The sequence below is a fragment of the Anabrus simplex genome, chromosome 3 (assembly GCF_040414725.1).
Source record: "Anabrus simplex isolate iqAnaSimp1 chromosome 3, ASM4041472v1, whole genome shotgun sequence".
In the NCBI taxonomy this organism is placed as follows: Eukaryota; Metazoa; Arthropoda; class Insecta; order Orthoptera; family Tettigoniidae; genus Anabrus; species Anabrus simplex.
In genome coordinates, this window is record NC_090267.1 from 40,884,387 (window position 1) to 40,898,606 (window position 14,220).

General features: G+C 45.1%; 1 protein-coding gene across 1 annotated transcript in view; it reads left to right on the forward strand.

Annotated features, from left to right (window-relative positions):
• The window catches only part of LOC136866630 (O-acyltransferase like protein-like), an 84,625-nt gene that overhangs the window by 56,485 nt on the left and 13,920 nt on the right, over positions 1-14,220 (forward strand). Inside the window, exon 4 of the mRNA XM_068226986.1 lies at positions 10,861-11,001. Within this exon, the coding sequence (XP_068083087.1) occupies positions 10,861-10,955 (95 nt within the window). The 3' untranslated portion in view covers positions 10,956-11,001. The remainder of the gene's footprint in view (positions 1-10,860; positions 11,002-14,220) is intronic.

Consider the following 14,220-nt stretch of genomic DNA (forward strand, 5'->3'; position numbering starts at 1 on the left):
CCACCTCCACCTCCACCTCAGCCAGAGGCCTCCCAGATGCCACCTCCACCTCCACCTCAGCCAGAGGCCTCCCAGAGGTCTCCTCCACCTCCCGCGGGAAATTTGAATTTGTAAACAAAGCCACGTGCTTTTTGACAGCTGTCATCGACAACAACGCATCGCTAACCTCAGTACTGCCATCTTGACGGGCCTAAACCTCAGTAGTGCCAACTTAACCTAACTAGCTCGAGATAAACAAAGCCACGTGTTTTTTGACAGCCACGTGCTTTTTGACAGATTTGTAAACAAAGCCACGTGCTTTTTGACAGCTGTCATCGACAACAACGAATCGCTAACCTCAGTACTGCCATCTTGACGGGCCTAAACCTCAGTAGTGCCAACTTAACCTAACTAGCATGAGGTAAACAAAGCCACGTGTTTTTTGACAGCCACGTGCTTTTTGACAGATTTGTAAACAAAGCCACGTGCTTTTTGACAGACAACAACGCATCGCTAACCTCAGTACTGCCATCTTGACGGACCTAAACCTTAGTGGTACCAACTTAACCTCACTAGCGCGAGGTAAACAAAGCCACGTGCTTTTTGACAGCCACGTGCTTTTTTGACAGCTGTCATCCGCCATCTTTAAACCACAAAGCACTGTGCTGCCCTCTATATCGCAGTAGCTGCAAAATTCGTCACCTGTCATCGGCAGTGCTACCATCTTGACGGGTCTAAACTTTAGTGCTACCAACTTAACCTCACTAGCGCGAGATAAACAAAGCCACGTGTTTTTTGACAGCTGTCATCCGCCATCTTTAATCCAGAGAGCACAGTGCTGCCCTCTTTAGCTACTTACCTTTGAAATGTGGTGGCGGATAATTTGAAAAGTGCTTTTTTGACAGCAGCCATCTTTGTGCACCGTGCTGCCCTCTTTAGCTAGATACCTGTGGTGGCAGGCGATTCCACGTGACAGCAGCCATCTTTAATCAAGAGAGCGCCGTGCTGCCCTCTATGTGGTGGCGGCAAATTGAAAAATTCCACGTGCTCTTGTTTGGAAACAAACTCATGTGCTTTTTTTGACAGCTGTCATCTGCCATCTTTAATCAACAGAGCACAGTGCTGCACTCTTTAGCTAGATACCTTTGAAATGTGGTGGCGGCAATTTGAAAAATTCTATGTGCTCTTGTTGGGAAACAAAGCCACGTGCTTTTTTGACAGCTGTCATCGGCCATCTTTAATCAATAGAGCACCGTGCTGCCCTCATGCGGGGCAATTTCGTCAGCTGTCATCCGCCATCTTTAATCCAGAGAGAACAGTGCTGCACTCTATGTGGTGGCGGCAAATTCCACGTGCTTTACAAACCCATGTGCTTTTCTGACAGCTGTCATCCGCCATCTTTAATCCAGAGAGAACAGTGCTGCACTCTATGTGGTGGCGGCAAATTCTACGTGCTTTACAAACCTATGCGCTTTTCTGTCATCCACCATCTTTAATCTAGAGAGAACAGTGCTGCACTCTATGTGGTGGTGGTAAATTCCACGTGCTCTTGTTTGGAAACAAATTCTACTCGCTCTTCAGCTGTCATCCACCATCTTTAATCAAGAGAGCACCGTGCTGCCCTCTTTGTGGTGGCGGATAATTTGAAAAAATTATTTTCGACAAGCAGCCATGTTTAATCCAGAGGGAACAGTGCTGCCCTCTTTAGCTACTTACCTTTGAGGCGGTTAATTTGAAAAATTCTTTTCGACAAGCAGCCATCTTTAATCCAGAGAGAACAGTGCTGCCCTCTTTAGCTACTTACCTTTGAGGCGGTTAATTTGAAAAATTCTATTTAACAAGCTGCCATCTTTAATGAAAAGAGCATCGTGGTGCTATCTTGCGAGTAATATTTTACGTCACAGCTGTCATCCAACATCTTGCATTGCTAACCTTAGTGCTGCCCTCTTTAGCTACTTACCTTTGACGAGCTGTCACCTACCATCTTGAATCGCAAACCTCAGTGCTGCACTCTATGTGGCAAGCTAGAGTAAGCACGTGCTGTTGTGATGACGTCATTGTGCATGTTTAAACCCGTTCGTTGATTAAAAGGTTTAGTCTTCGAGAAACAGTGATAGAGTGTAGAGTGCAAACATGACGAAAACATTAATAGTTGATGTGCAAGGCTTTAAAGTAAATGGAAACAAATTTGTGTTTAAAGAGGTGGCTGTGTTAGATTGCAGTGTGTTGTGGGCTCCAAAACTTGTTAGTTTAGTATTTAGTCCACCGTTCCCTTACTGTTTGCAAACAGATGAAGATAAAAAGCAGACTCAGTGGATTGAAAACAATTTAGGTTTGAAGTGGGATGAAAAAGGAATACCTTATCGTTTTCTACCTTTAATGATGAATGCACATTTGTCAAGAGCAGATCTTGTTCTTTTAAAGGGTTGTGAAAAGAAAGAATGGTTGCGTGATTTGATTAAAGATGGCTGCTGTCACGTGGAATTGCCTGCCACCACAGGTATCTAGCTAAAGAGGGCAGCACGGTGCACAAAGATGGCTGCTGTCAAAAAAGCATTTTTCAAATTATCCGTCACCACATTTCAAAGGTAAGTAGCTAAAGAGGGCAGCACTGTGCTCTCTGGATTAAAGATGGCGGATGACAGCTGTCAAAAAACACGTGGCTTTGTTTTCTCGCGCTAGTGAGGTTAAGTTGGTAGCACTAAAGTTTAGACCCGTCAAGATGGTAGCACTGCCGATGACAGGTGACGAATTTTGCAGCTACTGCGATATAGAGGGCAGCACAGTGCTTTGTGGTTTAAAGATGGCGGATGACAGCTGTCAAAAAAGCACGTGGCTGTCAAAAAGCACGTGGCTTTGTTTACCTCGCGCTAGTGAGGTTAAGTTGGTACCACTAAGGTTTAGGTCCGTCAAGATGGCAGTACTGAGGTTAGCGATGCGTTGTTGTCTGTCAAAAAGCACGTGGCTTTGTTTACAAATCTGTCAAAAAGCACGTGGCTGTCAAAAAACACGTGGCTTTGTTTACCTCATGCTAGTTAGGTTAAGTTGGCACTACTGAGGTTTAGGCCCGTCAAGATGGCAGTACTGAGGTTAGCGATTCGTTGTTGTCGATGACAGCTGTCAAAAAGCACGTGGCTTTGTTTACAAATCTGTCAAAAAGCACGTGGCTGTCAAAAAACACGTGGCTTTGTTTATCTCGAGCTAGTTAGGTTAAGTTGGCACTACTGAGGTTTAGGCCCGTCAAGATGGCAGTACTGAGGTTAGCGATGCGTTGTTGTCGATGACAGCTGTCAAAAAGCACGTGGCTTTGTTTACAAATTCAAATTTCCCGCGGGAGGTGGAGGAGACCTCTGGGAGGCCTCTGGCTGAGGTGGAGGTGGCATCTGGGAGGCCTCTGGCTGAGGTGGAGGTGGAGGTGGCCTCTGGGAGCCTGAGGTGGAGGTGGCCGCCGAACCCGCCTATTATACTACTTCCATAGTGTAATGGAAAGGTCATGGTTTGTCAAAAGTTTTCTAAGTCTCTGAAAAGAAGTTATGGCCTGCTCAATTCCGCATCGGATCTCGTGAGTAAGGTCCCATTCATCATTGATGTGACATCCCAGGTATTTAAATGTTGCACCTCTTGCGATCTGTTCCTTTGCTGCTATGAGATTACCTCGAATGCCATCTTCTTTCCTACTTATAATCATTCACTTTGTCTTCTTTATATTAGGCCTCAAGCCCATGGCGCTGCTGGCTTCAGTGACAACATAAAATATTTCCTGTAGATCCTGGAGATTGGTTGCAAGTAGCACAGTGTCATCGGCGAACCTGATGTTATTTATGACGAAACCATTATCCTCAACTCCTTGAGTCTTTCCGTAAAGAACATCTCGAAAAATCTTTTCCGAATAGATGTTGAAAAGCATGGGGGAAATAATACAGATTTGGCGAACTCCTTTCATAACTGAGACTTCTTCCGAGACACGACCATCAACTCCTATGCCAGCACTCTGGTTCCAGTAGAGATTACCAACAATACGGACGTCCCGCCCACCAAGTCCTAATTCTCGAAGAATGTTCATAAGTTCATCATGCCGGACTGTATCAAAGGCTCTTTCGTAATCGATGAAACAAGCGAAAACATCGACATTGACATCTCGGCACCGTTGGACTAATACCCGCAGACTGTACCAAAACCATGTCTGAAGCCAAACTGCGAGGTTCCGATATTCTCCTCACATTTATGATAAATTCTCGCATGCAAGACCTTTAGGTATACTTTCAGAACGTGGCTCATCAAACTAACTGTTCTGTATTCATTGCAGAAGTTTGCATTGGCTTTCTTAGGCAATATTACGAAAGTCGATTTGAGCCATTCTCGAGGAATGGTTCCACTGCGGTTCAGCGAACGTGGGGACCGCGTGACGTCAGGAGGCGTGGCTTGCTACTGCGCACCCAACTGATGACCCCTACCGTCTAGTCTAGTAACCGTGGATGCGAGTGTATTTTACAAGAATCTGTGCTTGCCTTTAGTAACGCCTGGCTGGATCTTGGAGTATAACAAAACACATAAGTGTCAGGGGTGGAGTAATCTGTACACTGTTGCACAGAAGAAAAGCTGCTGGAAAGGATTAGCCGGGTTTGTATCGCAGGATTTTCATAGTGCCAATATTGTGGTAAAATGAAATGGAGTATGGCTTTTAGTGCCGGGAGTGTCCGAAGACATGTTCGGCTCGCCAGGTGCAGGTCTTTCGAGTTGACTCCCGTAGGCGACCTGCGCGTCGTGATGAGGATGAAATGATGATGAAGACAACACATACACCCAGCCCCCGTGCCATTGGAATTAACCAATTAAGGTTAAAATCCCCGACCCGGCCGGTAATCGAACCCGGCACCCTCTGAACCGAAGGCCAGTACGCTGACCGTTCAGCCAACGAGTCGGACAATATCGTGGTTATCTGTTGTCAAGCAGACTACACCAAATCGAAGCCGTCCATTATGATTAAAGATATCAATGTTTAGAATAAATAGAGTTTCTGCACACATGTGCTTCAATGCGTAAAAACCTTTTATACTTCAGTGTCGGAACGTTTCATTACTACGTTTATCATCATTGTCTGAAGGGCTACTATGCCATATGTCAAGATAGTTTTAAGAGTTTCCGGAAAGGAAATCTTAGCATCGCGAGGCAAGTTTATTGGGTTAACATAATCATCTCGGGTGTACTTCATTTCATTGGATGCTGAACATTAGAAATTGTCCACCACTTCGAAACCAAGACAACAAATTATGTTTCATAGTTCTCATAGAGTGAATATAACGAGGAATTTTGCACCTTAATTGATTTTACATTCAAAATTGTGTTATAAAAATCATTTTAAGAGTTTTATTATGTTTTTCCATCTACGCAGCGAAGTGAAATCTAAGAGAAAACGTGTATGTGACTAAGCGAAATGTTTACAAAAACGCTTGCTTTAGGGCTGGCCATTTGTTCTGGTAGAATATTTGGATTCTTGTTTATTATACAGTATGATATGGATAGTTGTTCGCGAAGCGTTTTCATATGCGCAAGAGTGGTATTACATTTATCATGTTAAATTATCGCCGTTGGTGCAATATGTAGGCCCTGCGTGATACAGTATTTTCGTGTTAATACCAGCAGTCCGGCTACTTTGGCCACCATGATTGTTTTAATATCACGGTTTTAGTATTGGAGTCGGTTTTTACATAACACAACATCTCTCTTTCCTTATTAATTAATAAATAGATAATAAACTAATAGATTACATATCTTATTGTTCCCTCAATTTTGAGGATCGTGATCTCCGAGAAGCCTGTTGATCAATTGTCTCCATCTCTTGGTACTCGGCCAGACGTGGTGCGGCAAAGATATTCAACCCAGTTAAACTCTTGATAATGTTCGAACATCGAGTGTGAACTCGTCCACGATCTCTCTTGCCGGGAACATTTCCAAGAATGATCAGTTTTTCTTTGCTGTCTTACAGTTTGTCCAAAGAATTGTAAAACTCTGTGTGTACATATTGATGATAATAATCCGATTCTGAGGCTGAGCTGGTTTATCCCCCCTGTGGGTGGAGGCAGTAGAATAACACCCACGGTATCCCCTGCCTGTCGTAAGAGCTGGCTAAAAGGGGCCCCAGGGGCTCACAACTTGGGAGTGTTGGTTGGTGACCACGGGGCCCTTAGCTGAGTCCTGACATTGCTTCCACTTACTTGTGCCAGGCTGCTCACTTTCATCTATCCTATCCGACCTCCCTTGGTCAACTCTTGTTCTTTTCCGACCCCGACGGTATTAGAGCACTCGAGGCCTAGGGAGTCTTTAATTTTCATGCCCTTGTCTTCCTTTGGCCGATATCTTTATTTTTCGAAGTGTCAGATCTCTTTCTTTGTTTCTCTCTGATTAGTGTTATATGGAGGATGGTTACCTAGTTGTACTTCCCCTTAAAACAATAATCACCACCTCAGCTGGTTTATAATGGAGTCATTGGTGCGAAATGCTCTCCAAGGTACGCAAACCATTCTTCGCCAACACCACATTTCAAAATAATCTACTATATTTAGGTCTGTAGCACGAAGTGCCTACGTCTCGGCTCCATAGAGGAAATCTGAATATGCGAGATTGGATGCTACTCTCATTTTCAGTGGCGACGAGATGGAACGATCCTTTCATAAATGGGACATATTTGTGATTACATTTCTGGCCAAAGCTGCTCTTCCCTTAATCTCAGGAGCCAGCTAGTTAGCTGGAAATGACTGAACCAAGGTATAACATTTATGAGACGTTGTCCAATTCCTTGAAGGTATCTGTGCTAGCTAATTTCTTGACTCTATCAACAATCATTATTTTGGTCTTGTTCGTGTTAATTTGCAGTCCTATTTGTGCACTGGCTTTTTTTACACGAGAAATGAGCTCTGTCATTTTCTCATCGCTAGCAGTGAGTGCAGTATCGTCTGCATGACCAAGGTTACCACCAACACGAAATCCGTCATCCTGTTCAGCTGTCATTATGTACATACATGTACAATTTAGCACATTATCTCGAAGCCTGATCGGCGGTGTTCGAACTCTAGTGTTCGTTCTCGGGTTAGATGCCTCCTGAAATAAAATGGCATAAGACTTTTAGTGCCGGGAGTGTCGTAGGACAAGTTCGGCTCGCCACATACTGGTCTTTCGATATAACGTCCGTAGGTGAGCCGCGCGTCATGACGATTATGAAGACGACACATACACCCAGCCCCCGTGCTATGGTTAAAATTATGGTTAAAATTCTACATCCTTCCGGGAATCGAAACCGGGACCCCTGTGACCGAAAGCCAGCACGCTAACCATTAAAAACCATGGGACTGGATAGATGCCTCCTGATTTCCAGGTTCTGATGTAGCCTGTTGGTCTTCAGCAGCTGAGTGTAGAAACTCACCTTCCTCTAATACAGGGCCTCTCAAACGCCCAAAATCTCACGCGTGCGAACAGCGGCGTAGACTTCCTGTGCACAGTGCATCGGTCCCGCTCGGCTCGGCTCGGACCAACGCATGCACCCTGAGAGGCCCTGCTCTAATATATTAAGGCTGCTATGACCTAAAGTTGATGACGTACGATCATGCCGCATCTGCTCTAGGAATCTTCTGTTCCGTCTAATGAAATTTCCTTCTTGTGTTCTGAGCACATATGAACGGGAAAACACCGATTTCCAAGTCACAGTGTCATATCACCGCATATCGCAAATCCAGACCTTGTCTCCGTCATGCGCCCACTTCCTTTGAACATAGTATTGTTTGCTCTGCAGTTTCATTTTAAAGTCACTTGTTCGAAATTGCTTACAAATCTGTTGAAATTGCTGATGGAAAAATTGATCGCGGCTTTCTATCATACAGCAGCTCAACAGGTGCAAGACTCGATTTATTCGAGAAGTACCAGGTTGACGTCATTGCATTTTGAAACTATCCTCTTCGCTATTTCGACGGATTTCACAGTACTTCTGTTTGCGGGAGAGTGCCTGGAACTCGATACTTCACAAGTAAACCCATATTGTTCAGCAATAATTTCGAATTCTTCGGACACATATTTAATGTCTCCATCTGAACGAACAGTTAGTGTCATCCCATGATGCGCGAACACGTTTTCAACCGTACAATAACCGCTTGGGAAATCAAAACAGTCTACGTACAATTAACAATGTTCGCTCGCAGACTGGTTGGAATGGACCTTCATTCACTGACAGCAGCAATTCCTGTTGGGTTTGAAACCGATTTTCGTTGACAAGGCGTGACACACGTCCCTGTCGGTTGGGATCTTCTTACAAACACAGTTCTTATGTCAACACCATAGCTGTGAGTGCATGCTATTCCTGGTAGACACGTTGGACAGTCTGTGTGGATACACCAACAAATACTATAGCCCACTTTTACCAGTCTGTCACGACTTTGCTTTGACCCAACTTGATGCGCTATTTCCGTACAACCCGCTGACACACACACGCACACCATTCACTGCTATGGTTACATGTCAGCGGTAAGGGGTCACATGACCACCTAGTATCAGTGCAACACCATCTACATCGCTCCAAAGCGACCAATATGGCTCTTTTAATGAGGTGACTAATTTTTTCTGGTGTTCTTATGAATTACGTTTTACGCTAAAGTCTAAAAGTTAAGCATAATCACTAAACGAGGCCATACCGTCTGATAGGAATGTCAGACGGATTGATGAACAAACGGAAGCTGAATCACACACCATATGTCACACAACTTGTCCAAAACACAGCGCCAGAATGGTCCTGATAGGTAAGGTACACCGCTGACAACAACTAACAAAACTTGGCAATGTCTTCCACAACAAAATATGCTGTTAATAGGGCGTATGTTTACCTCTAATGGCCACACATGCTTCGTATCGAGGTGGCATGCTCTCTATCAGATGGTCCAAGAGCTCTTGCGGCCGTCGGTCCCATTCCTCCGAAAGGATAATGCGAAGGTCTTGGAGGGTCCTTGGCGGAGGCTGACGGAATGCAATTCGCCTCTCCAATGCATCCCAGGCATGTTCTATAGGATTAAGATCCTCAGACCTTGCTGGACAGTCCATGCGATGAATGTCTTCTCCAGCCAGGAATTAATCCACCAGAGCAGCGCGGTGCGGTCGGGCATTATCGCCCATTAAGAGGAAGTCTGGACCAACCGCACCTCTGAAGAGTTGAACATGTGGTCTCAGTACCACATCCCTGTATATCCGAGCGTTAACAGTGTTCCTCAGACCAACCATGAAGATGTGCATGTCCGTACGGCCATTCAGCATGATGCCGCCTTACACCATGACGCCACCACCACCACCATAATAGTCCCGTTTCACAATGTTCCTGTGGTTGTATCGGCTACCCGGATCTCTCCAGATTAATGTGCGACGATAATCGTTCTGCAAAGTGAAGCGGCATTCATCTGTGAAGAGCACATGCCTCCATTCATTCATGGTCCAGTTTCGATGTTGACGGCTCCACAGTAAACGGGCCCGTCTCTGTGCTGGAGTGAGAGGGACGCACACCGCTGGAAGTCGGGCAAACAGCCCTGCTGTTCTGTGCCTCCGGCACCCAGTTTGCCGGGAAACTGCAACCCCTGAGACGGCTGCAAGCTCCGCAGACAATTGTCTTTCAGATGCACTCCGAATTCATCGGGCGGTTAAGGCCAGATATCGGTCCTGCTGTGGGGTGCTTACCCTTGGTCGACCTGGTGCTGGCCTACGATTAACATTTCCTGTGTCTCGAAATCGTCTCCAAAGCCTGGAAATGACACTTTGTGGCACATTCAAGGATACGGCGACTTCGGTCTGTGTCTGGCCGGCTCCAGGCGGCCGAGTATTCTACCCTGTAAAACGTGGTCCAAATGGGGTCTTTGTGCCATTATGTTGTCACGTTCACCACGAGGCTACACTCTGCACACTATAACAGAGCAAACACGACTGAGGGAATATGGGGCGCCGGCAATGGCTGTGTTTACCTTGTAGTTACGCCGCTAGACAAAGCATGGAACACTCCTTTCCTATACAGAGCGAACACGTAAGGTTGGTAGGTGCATAAGTCGTGCGATTTGCGGTCTATTTCCTGTTGCCCTGCTTACTCGTAATTTATGCTTAACTTTTGGACACTAGGGTATTTATTTGCACTTCCTATAATAATGGACTGCCGAAGTCTGACAAAGTATACCATAACATTTAAATATTGAATGTATGTTTAACCATGGGGAGTTTTCTGAAATATGCCTTCACATATGCAGTAGAAGTGATTTCTAACAATTGGGACAGAGCCTTTAATGGTCAAGACGGCTAAATCACAGTACAGAAAAGAATGTTCAAGTGATATATGAGATTATAAATGAAGGAAAATAAAGGCCAAGGAATACCCAAGCTTCTATGGATGTGATTAAGAAAACTGGACTACAACATGATAATGACAGACTGGTGGAAATACTTGATGGAAAAAATTCAATTTTCTTGGACCCGCAAGTATCTAGTTTGTAGGAAATAATAATGATTATATATGACCGATATCTTGTGTCAAATACGTCAGCCTCGTGCCGGTAGATTTACTGGTACGTAAAAGAATTCCTGCGGGAAAAATTCCGACACCTCGGCGTCTCCGAAAGTTGTAAAAGTAGTTATTGAGACGTAAAACCAAATAACATTATTATTATTATTATTATTATTATTATTATTATTATTATTATATTATTATTATTATTGTTGTTGTTGTTTTTATTGATACCTTGTGTCATTTTACTCTGCATAAAATTGCACCATGTACAATACTTTTGTTAATGAACTTGTTACATTGAAGATTTTCCAATCTGATTAGAATACTGCATATGTTTGAAGTTTATCTCTCCATTATCACAGACAAACCAGTGGATAAAACGCCGAAAGGTCCAACCAAGGGCAGGACTGAGATACAGTCGAAGATGAATGGTAACACGAAGACAAACTCGCACTGAACAACGTCTTCAGGGGTGTAACTCAACAATTGGAATTGATCTCAGGGTAAGTGCTAGTAACACTTTCCAAATTACTTTGCACATGGCCAGAAGTGGGAGGGAGAGATTTTATGTGGCTCTCTATGCGATCCTATCTAATGCAAAATACTTCACTGCCACATAACTGCTCCCTTCTACTGTATATCTCCTATAACCGTCTGCCCCTTTTTCTTCTTTTACCGTTTTTCCCCACAGCTTGTGGGGTGGTGAGTGCGAACTGTGTCGCATATGTGAATTTGGCCCTATTTTAAGGCCGGATTCCCTTGCGGACGCAAAGCAAATCTGAAGGGATACAATCGCTGTTGCGAGTCTGTGTGGTGGTTGGTAGTGTGGTGTCTTGTCTCAATATGAACAGGTGAGTGTTGGGATAGACAAGAACAACCAGTTCCTGAGGCAGAAGAATTAATCACACGCGATTAAAATCCCCGACCCGACCAGGAACCGAACCTAGGGCCCTCTGAACCGAAGGCCTCAATTATGACCATTCAGCCAAGGAGTCTTACTGTACATCTCCTACAACCAGTTTGATATACACGATACCTTAACAAGAAAGAAAGAAAGAAACGTATGGCCTCGGTTACCGTGTGCAAGCATTTTGACGCCAGCTGGCTGTCTGCTCGTCAGTTTTAACGTTCCGGTTTACTCTAGGTCTACTAGATGTCTCTCTTGGGCGTCCATGGCTGAGTTTCAATAGATTTTGTCCTGTGAATGAAATATGTCTTCTTCTTCTTCCTCTTCTCCTTCTCATTCTTCTTTTCCAGGGTCGGTTATTCCCTCGGACTCAGCGAGGGATCCCACCTCTACCGCCTCAACGGCAGTGTCCGGGAGCTTCAGACTCTGGGTCGGAGATACAACTAGGGAGGATGACCAGGCGGCCTCACCCGCTGTGCAGAACAGGGGCCTTGTGGGGGGATGGGAAGTTTGGAAGGGATAGACAAGGAAGAGGGCAGCAAGCGGCCGTGGCCTTAAGTGAGGTACCATCTCGGCATTTAACTGGAGGAGAAGTGGGAAACCACGGAAAACAACTTGCAGGATGGTTGAGGAGGGAATCGATTCAGTTGACCTACCGAGGCTGCGTGGACCCCATTCCAGCCCTCCTACCACTGTTCAAATTTCGTGGCAGAGCCGGCAATCGAACCCTGGCCTCCGGGGGTGGCAGTTAATCACACTAACCACTACACCACAGAGTGGACTAAAAATGTGTCACCAGGGATTTTTTTCATGTCGACATTTTACGACATGAAGTGTCGAACTGGTATTTTAACTGTCCTGAAAAAATCCGACTACCTCTGCGGGTTTTGAACCCGCTACCCTGGGATTCGGAGGCTGACACTCTACCACTGATTTACAGAGACAGCTATTCAATACCTTGATCTCTTCCTACCATTCTCACCCCACTACAATTCCCTCGAAAGCCAACAGGAGATGGCCTAGTCAACAGATATCACTTATCGATTTTTCCTTTTCGCCATAAAATTTTGCCAAATCGTTCACCACTCACCTACTTTATTCAGTGACTCTGTATGTGAGATCATTACCCTCTGTTAGTGGGGGCGGTAGAATAACACTCACGGTATCCCCTGCCTGTAGTAAGAGACGACTAAAAGGGGCCCCAGGTACTCTAAACTTTGGAGCGTGGGTCGTCGACGACGGGGCCCTTAGCTGACTCCTGGCTTTTCTTCCACTTACTTGTGCCAGGCTTCTCACTTTCATCTGTCCTATGCCACCTTCCTTGGCCAACCGTTGTTCTTTTCCGACCCCGTCGCTATTAGGTTTCCGAGGACGAGGGAGTCTTTCATTTTCACGCCCTTCGTGGCCCTTGCCTTTCTTTGGCCGATACCTTCATTTTTCGAAGTGTCAGATCCCTTCCTTTATTTCTCTCTGATTAGTGTTATACAGTGAATGGTTGCCTAGTTGTACTTCTTATTAAAACAGTACTCATCACCACCACCACCGTCCAATCATTCTAGCCATCCCGCCTTCAGCATAATCGTGTAACAACACATCTCTTCTCAGTCTGATGTAAATTTCATTGTCCTTATTTCTCTTCCATACAATGTCATGCTTTAGTCCAGGGCTTCTCAAATACCCAAAATCTCACGTGTGCAAATTCAGGCGCAGAGTTCCTGTGCAGAGTGTATCGGTCCCATTCGGTTCGGCTCGGACCAACGCTTCGTCTCTGGGCTACTCGGCTAATTTCGGCTCAATTCGGCTCGGATGTGGAGCGCTACGGAGCAGGTGAGGAAGAGGGAGACAGGCGGAGCGAGCGAGACAGGCGTGGGGAAAGAGAGAGAGAGCGCTATTGTTCCAAATCGAGGAGTGGGGGTCTGCATTCCGGTCTACCAAGCGAAGTTGTCTTTTGCACCAGGTGCATGCACTCTGAGAGGCCCTGCTTTAGTCAATCGTCATTGGAAATATATTTGTAATATTCATACATATGTAGGAAGGTATCATATAATTTTATTCAGGAAGAATAGTCAATGTCTTCCTTACTTTTTTATTCATTGCTTATTTTACTACCGGAGTATGAATCCTTTAATACTTCAATTATTTTAGTGTACCATCTGAATGTATTCGACTGGCTCCACTTATTATTGTTTTACGTTTATTTTATTTTAATCTTCAAAACTGTGCTCATACTATTCACTTCTTTGTAAATAATTCGTGTTAAAATCATTCACACAAATGTGTTACTAGCCCTCCAGTAAAAGTCTGTCTAATACTGATGTGAGTACATGCGCATGAAGAGAATAACATTTTGCTCTGTAAGATAGAATTAGTCCTCCTCTGTTGTGTAGTGGTTAGTGTGATTAGTTGTTACAGCCAGAGGTGTGGGATCGATTGCCGGCTTTAAAAGTGGTACGAGGACTGGAACGGGGTTCACTCAGTCTCGGCAGGTCAAATGACTAGTGGGGCTTCGATTCCCGCCTCAGCCAACCTCTTAAGAGGTTTTCCGTGGTATCCCACTTCTTCTCCAGAAAAGGCCCCTGTTAAGCATAGTAGGTGAGACGGCCTGGGCGTGGTACTGATCCCCCTGCCCAGTTGTATCCCCGATCAAGTGCCTCACGCTCCAGCATACTGTCCTTCAGGCGGTAGAGGTGGGATCCCTCGCTGAGTTCGGGAAGAAGTTCAACCCTGGAGGGTAAACGGACTAAGCAAATAGAAAATAAAGTGCGGTAAGGCAACTCATTTCTTATAAAGTGAAATCAAGGAGCTTCCATGGAAA